This window comes from Triticum urartu, unplaced genomic scaffold (assembly GCF_003073215.2).
Source record: "Triticum urartu cultivar G1812 unplaced genomic scaffold, Tu2.1 TuUngrouped_contig_4507, whole genome shotgun sequence".
In the NCBI taxonomy this organism is placed as follows: domain Eukaryota; kingdom Viridiplantae; phylum Streptophyta; class Magnoliopsida; order Poales; family Poaceae; genus Triticum; species Triticum urartu.
This window is the reverse complement of record NW_024115100.1, coordinates 5012-11377: the sequence shown is the minus strand read 5'-3', so window position 1 is coordinate 11377 and position 6366 is coordinate 5012. Positions and strand designations below refer to the sequence as shown.

Below are 6366 nucleotides of genomic sequence, written 5' to 3'. Positions count from 1 at the left end.
GCCGGCGCAGGCGGAGGCAGCCGGCGCGCTGCTCCGCAGGTCCAAGTCGGGAGCCAAGTCCTCCAAGGTGAGGAGCCCTTTCCCCCCGCATCTACCTTCTCTCCCGGCCATTGCGTTAAGATTTGTCCTTGGTTTGCGTGCGGGCTACCCGGACATACTACTGCAGTACTACTGTACGCTACGCTAGATGTGAAATGCTGCGGACACCAGAGGCTTCCCCTACCAGTGGTTGAGTCCAGGTGCTGGTTGGAGTAATGTGGCTTCATCAGTGAAAGATTTAGGTCCTGATGTGGTTCTTCTTGCCGGCAAATCTTGGTTGAAGTGATGGCAGTTCCGTTTTGGTTTATCTTGCTTTGAGTCTAGCAACAGTTTTGTATGCATCTGACTTTTTTAATCAGGAGTATCATGTTTTGTCTCGAGCTCCACCTGTACTAATTTGGATATGCCATTTCCATTTTGTTTCTAATGCTGTTTCCTCCTGTCCCCGAGGGAACACGAGTCCGCAGATTTTCACATAAAAGTTTTATTTGCATATTTGATGATTTTGTCAAACTACCCCCTTTTAACATTATTCCAAGGGAATATCCCAGTTTTGTTTGCGCATGTCATTGACAAAATGATGCTATTTTGTTTCCCATCTTCTTCAGTACATATAGGTAGATTTCTAACAAAGTGCAAAAATGCCCAATTTGTTTCCTAGTCATATGTCGATCAGATTTTAGTTTTGTGTGCCTATCCTCCAAGGCGCTTTGGTATCGACGATGGTCAATTCCACTTGCTCTTTTTCCGTGGGATACATGTAGCTTAACGTAAGCTTCATTTCAATCAGTTGTCTCCACTTGTTCCTGCCCGAAAGGGAAAGTTGGCCTCTGTGGTCAACAATATCCACATGGTCACGTGTATCATCTTACCATCACGTTTCTTAATTTGCTAAAGGCGAACCCTTCCAACTTGAGCTGTTATCCATTACCAGGGACGCTGAATGGCCAGCCTTGCACTAGATTTTATTGGCACTTTTATAATTATTTATTATCTTGTATTACTAGTTTGTCATGGCAACCACGTGATTACTTTGAATGGTCCAGGATCTGATTTTTTTCTTACATTAATCGCTATTTTTTTCGTGTGGTGACGACGATTCGTTGATGCCTTTATCGATGGGTTCACACTTTATTGTTTACTAGTAGTATGTCTGACTTTGTGAGATATTGTGCACGGAAGCGTGGAGAATTGACCGGCAACTTCACTAGGATCTCCTCAATATCTTCTTTGGGAGAAGGATCTCCTAGAAGGGTTGACATTTTTATCTTCATGGTGCTTGACGGTTCTCATTTTGCTTGGCTTGGTCAGAACTCAGAAATAAATACAAAATATTTGAGAGAATAAACACTAGATTCATTATTTATTGTGATGCAAACGCTAAATCTGCAATGTTTTCAAGTCTCTGCCAAGAAATTCATTTTTATGTGTGAAGGTAGGGCCTCTACTTGTGACATAGTCTGATGCCTGAACTAATGTCTTCCTAACTTGTTTAAGAGTTGCCAAACTGTACAGCTGGAAAACCACAATGACAGAAATACTGATTCCACTCGTTTTTGTGGTGTCGGCAGTCCCTGAATGGCCAGCCTTGCCTTAGATGTTATTGGCACTTTTATATTTATAATATCCTCTATCGCTAGTTGTCATGGCAAGCACGTGATTACTTTGAATGGTCCAGGATCTGAATTTTTCTTACATAACAGCTAATGTTTTCGTGTGGTGACGACGATTCGTTGATGCCTTTATCGACGGGTTCACACTTTATTGTTTACTAGTAGTATGTCTGACTTTGTGAAATATTGTGCATGGAAAAGCGAAAGAATTGACCAGCAACTTCACTAGGATCTCCTCAGTATTTTCTCTGGGAGAAGGATCTCTTAAAAGGGTTGACATTTATCTTCATGGTGTTAGCTTTGACGGTGCTTATTTTGCTTGCTTGGTCAGAACTCAGAAATAAATGCAAAATATTTGAGAGAATAAACACTAGATTCATTATTTATTGTGATGCAAACGCTAAATCTGCAATGTTTCAAATCTCTGCCAAGAAATTCATTTTTGTGTGTGAAGGTAGGTTTCTACTTGTGAAATAGTGTGATGCCTGAACTAATGTCTTCCTAACTTGTTTAAGAGTTGCCAAACTGTCCAGCTGGAAAACCACAATGACAGAAATGCTGATTCCACTGGTTTTTGCGGTGTCGGCAGTCCCCGATAAAGACAACCAGGAGCTACTTTAGGCTTTAGCATAGTGATATATGGATTGTTATCAGCAATTTTGTGTTGACTCTGACATTTGTGGTAGGTATTGGTCTAAAGTTGTCCAGTTTTATGCTTTGGTCAAACCAATATTAGTTGGAATCTATACAGCAGTGCTGATAAATAGATACATCCAGCAAGCACTGGAGGGCAGTTGAATTTGATCATGGTTTTGTCAAACTCCTAAAATAAGTCCCTAATTGTTATCCTTTGACCTTTGTTATGTATCGGCAATATGTTTTTTTACTTCTAATTGGTTTTCTGCATTAGTACTATTAAAAAATCATTAAAGAAATAGTACCATCCTTTGTCTATTCCACTATTTTTTTTATAAAATATTAAAATTATAATTATAGTGTTGGTACACTGGTGATAATTATAAATTGGACACGGTTGAGACCACCTAACTAGAGGGTGGGTGGGAGGATATAGCATGCAGAGTGGCCTTGAATAAATGTGTCAAATGCATGCATGAGGTTGAGACACATCTATGAATCTACAAGTTGATTGAGATGAGCTTTCGTTTTCATGTGGTCAACTTTCTGAAATAAATACCTTTCAAAAGATTTGGTGGTTTTTGGCAAGACCATTCATTCATTAGAATAGGCTCGTTAATGAAGGTAGTTTCTTGATAACAGCCCCATCATCCTAATAAAAACATGGAAAACCATCCTAATATTAGTTGAATGAAATCCGACTGCATGCTGAACCAGGAGTACCTTTGTAAGCTGCTTTTAGATTTGGAAGCTTTAGGATAAATGTTTCCTACTCCCTCCGTCCCATAATGTAAGACGTTTTCTGTCCCATAATGTAAGACGTCCCATAATGTGAGACGTTTTCTGACACTAGTCTTACATTATGGGACAGAAAGCGTCTTACATTATGGGACGGAGGGAGTACCATTTATAGTGCTTAATTATCAGCTCATTGCTTGTACAAATTAACTCTTTAACCTGACATGTCTGCTTAGCTAGAGTGCCTGACACAATAACTATGTGTGCTGGAATCCATAAATATAGTCAGCAACTTATATAGGGCATCTTAGGTGTGAGTGTCCTGCTGGCTTTTGAATTGGACTTGATAAGTGTTGTTGGGGTGTTGGGTTGCCAAATGATATAAAGTATTTTATAAGGGCTTGTCAAATTGACATTTCAACTATGCAATATTGTCAAACATTGGTTGGATTTAAAAACGGATGGTGTTGATTTTGTAACTTTGACATCAGTTTCTCAAAATGGTATGTTTTGGTGTATTTGCTATAAATGTTTCAAAGCGATCCTTTTTTCTGAGATTATGTCCATCATTATTAAACATTTCCTGTGTTTCTTTTGTTTAACTGCTGCTAAGGGATAAATTCTGATGACATACAATTAAATTAATACATGTTTTGTTTCTTTTCCAACAGAAAACGTGCGCGATATGTTTTGATTCCATGAAGCCAGGTCATGGGCAAGCCCTCTTCACTGCTGAATGTTCTCACATGTTCCATTTTCACTGCATCTCCTCCAGTGTAAAACATGGGAATTATGTATGCCCAGTTTGCCGAGCAAAGTGGAAAGAGATACCATTTAATCGCTCGCTATCTTCTATTGTTCCTCGTGGAAGAAGTGGGTTGAATGTGAACCAAGCTCGATTACCCCAACAAGATGCTTACATGGCTCTCCTCCGTCAAGTTCCAACCCGGCAGCGAGAAGTACCCACCTTGCATACTTCTGAGCCAGTAGAGTTCAATGATGATGAACCTTTGCAGCTGATGGAGGCTGCTGACAATTGTGATGTTAGTTCCAGTAAAACTGTGGAAATGAAGACATATTCAGAGTTCTCGGCCATTCCACAGTCATCATCTCAAGATGATTTCGCTGTTCTGATCCATCTGAAGGCCCCCTGTGCTAACCCAGAGCAGATCACAAGCAGACCGGTTAATGCAACCTCAGTTGGGTATCCGACATCTCGTGCCCCTGTTGATCTTGTTACCTTGCTTGATGTTAGCGGCAGTATGGCAGGAACCAAGTTGGCGCTGTTGAAGCGAGCAATGGGTTTTGTTATTCAACACCTTGGTCCATCTGATCGCCTTTCAGTCATTGCTTTCTCGTCTACTGCCAAAAGGTTGTTCCATCTCCGACGCATGTCACACTCTGGCCGACAGCAGGCCCTGCAGGCTGTTAACTCACTTGGTGCTGGTGGCGGCACAAATATTGCTGATGCGTTGAAGAAAGCTGCTAAGGTTATTGAGGATCGCAGTTATAAGAATCCAGTATGCAGTATTACTCTGTTATCAGATGGTCAAGATACCTATAATATTTCCTCAAATGTTAGGGGAACCCGTCCTGATTATAGGTCCCTTGTTCCATCTTCCATTCTAAACCAAGCTGTAGGCATAGTACCTGTCCATGGGTTTGGTTTTGGAGCAGATCATGATTCAGATGCTTTGCACTCAATTGCCGAGGTCTCTGGTGGTACATTTTCCTTCATTGAGGACGAGGGTGTGATTCAGGATGCATTTGCTCAGTGCATTGGTGGTCTTCTTAGTGTTGTTGTTCAGGATATGCGCTTAACTGTGCAGTGTGTGCATACTGGTGTTCAGCTTCGCTCCATCAAATCTGGCAGCTACTTGAGTAAGGTGGCTGGAGATGGGCGAAATGGTTCAATTGATGTTGGACATCTTTATGCTGACGAGGAGAGGGACTTTTTGCTGTCTGTGAGCTTCCCGCAATCCCGTGAACAGACCATACTCTTGAAGGTTGCCTTTTCCTACAGAGATCCAGTGACAAATGAGTGTATCAAGATCCAAGGTGACGAGGTGATGATCCTGAGGCCGAGATCACGCACACCTGAACTTGTTTGCATGGAGGTTGATCGTGAGAGGAACCGAGTCCGTGCCGCGGATTCTATTGAGGCTGCAAGGGCTGCTGCTGAGAGAGGTGTTCTTTCTGAGGCAGTGGCTATTCTTGAGGAGTGCCGAAGGGTGTTGTCAGAGTCCTTTTCAAGCCGGAATGGGGACCGTTTATGCATGGCTCTTGATGCGGAGCTGAGGGAGATGCAGGAGAGGATGGCTAGCCGGCAACGCTACGAGGCTTCAGGAAGGGCATACGTGCTGTCGGGGCTCAGCTCGCATTCTTGGCAGAGAGCCACGACACGCGGTGACTCCACGGACAGCAGTTCACTTGTTTACTCGTATCAAACACCATCCATGGTTCAGATGCTGCAGCGCTCGCAGAACCAGTGCCCTTCGCCTCAGATCCCAAGGCCACAGATCATCGTACCAACAAGGTCATTCATCCAGAAACCTCAGCCAAGGTAGAAGGTAGCAGCACGCCATCATCCCGTGAAGCAAGCACACGGATGATGGTGAAGAAATAACGCTTGGTAGGTCGAAATGTAGTAGTTTAGTATCCGTCTTTTGTTTTTCTGGTTTGAGTCGTGGTGGTGGTGGTATACCGGAGAAGGTGGGGGTGGGGCGGGCTTGGAGGTATATATGTTGTGGGGGTGGTATACTGGAGAAGGTGATGGAGGGCTCACGGTGGTAAATACATTGTGGGGGGTATACTCCTGTGGTGTCAAGGAATAAGGGTTGGGGAGTAAGTAGAAGGGGGGCTGGAGATTGGTATAATGGCTTCAAGGGGAAGTGGGTGTGGTCTAGGGTAGGCTAGGTTGTCACTAAGTTGCTTTATCGGTGAACAATTTTCGTTAGGTATTTGGTAATGTAGATAAGATGATCTGGTCTCGTCTGGTGTGATGGAACCTTGGAAATTTTGAGTTGTTGGGGGTGCAATGCGATGCAGTTCTATGGATCCAATTTCGCGTTTCGGTGAACTGTTTGTTGGTCTCTGATGATGAACTGTTTGTTGGTCTCTGATGATGCTCTGCTTCGTCGCCTTAAGGCGCGTCGCAAGCTTATCTGCTGGTGTGCTTTTTGTTCAATTGCTCCGGTCTAAATATTTTGTGCATGGACGACTGGGGCACGTTCAAATTGTTGTGGTGTAGGGTAGGTTTGTTGAAATTGTTGCACAAGCACGCGTTCGAAAAATCACACAATGTGAATGCAAAGATCACACGTATAAGGCCTAAACAAAA

General features: G+C 43.0%; 1 protein-coding gene across 1 annotated transcript; it reads left to right on the top strand.

The window, feature by feature from the left end:
- Positions 1-6: 6 nt before the first annotated feature.
- Positions 7-6105, top strand: LOC125527928 (E3 ubiquitin-protein ligase WAV3-like). Its single transcript, XM_048692430.1, has 2 exons — positions 7-67; positions 3698-6105. The coding sequence occupies exon 2, from the start codon at positions 3725-3727 to the stop codon at positions 5591-5593; it is 1869 nt and encodes a 622-aa protein (XP_048548387.1). The 5' UTR covers positions 7-67; positions 3698-3724; the 3' UTR covers positions 5594-6105.
- The last annotated feature ends 261 nt before the right edge of the window (positions 6106-6366 follow it).

What these genes read in the sequence shown, in the direction of transcription:
- LOC125527928 (XM_048692430.1), top strand. Translation starts at nt 3,725, where the DNA reads ATGAAGCCAGGTCATGGGCAAGCCCTCTTCACTGCTGAATGTTCTCAC.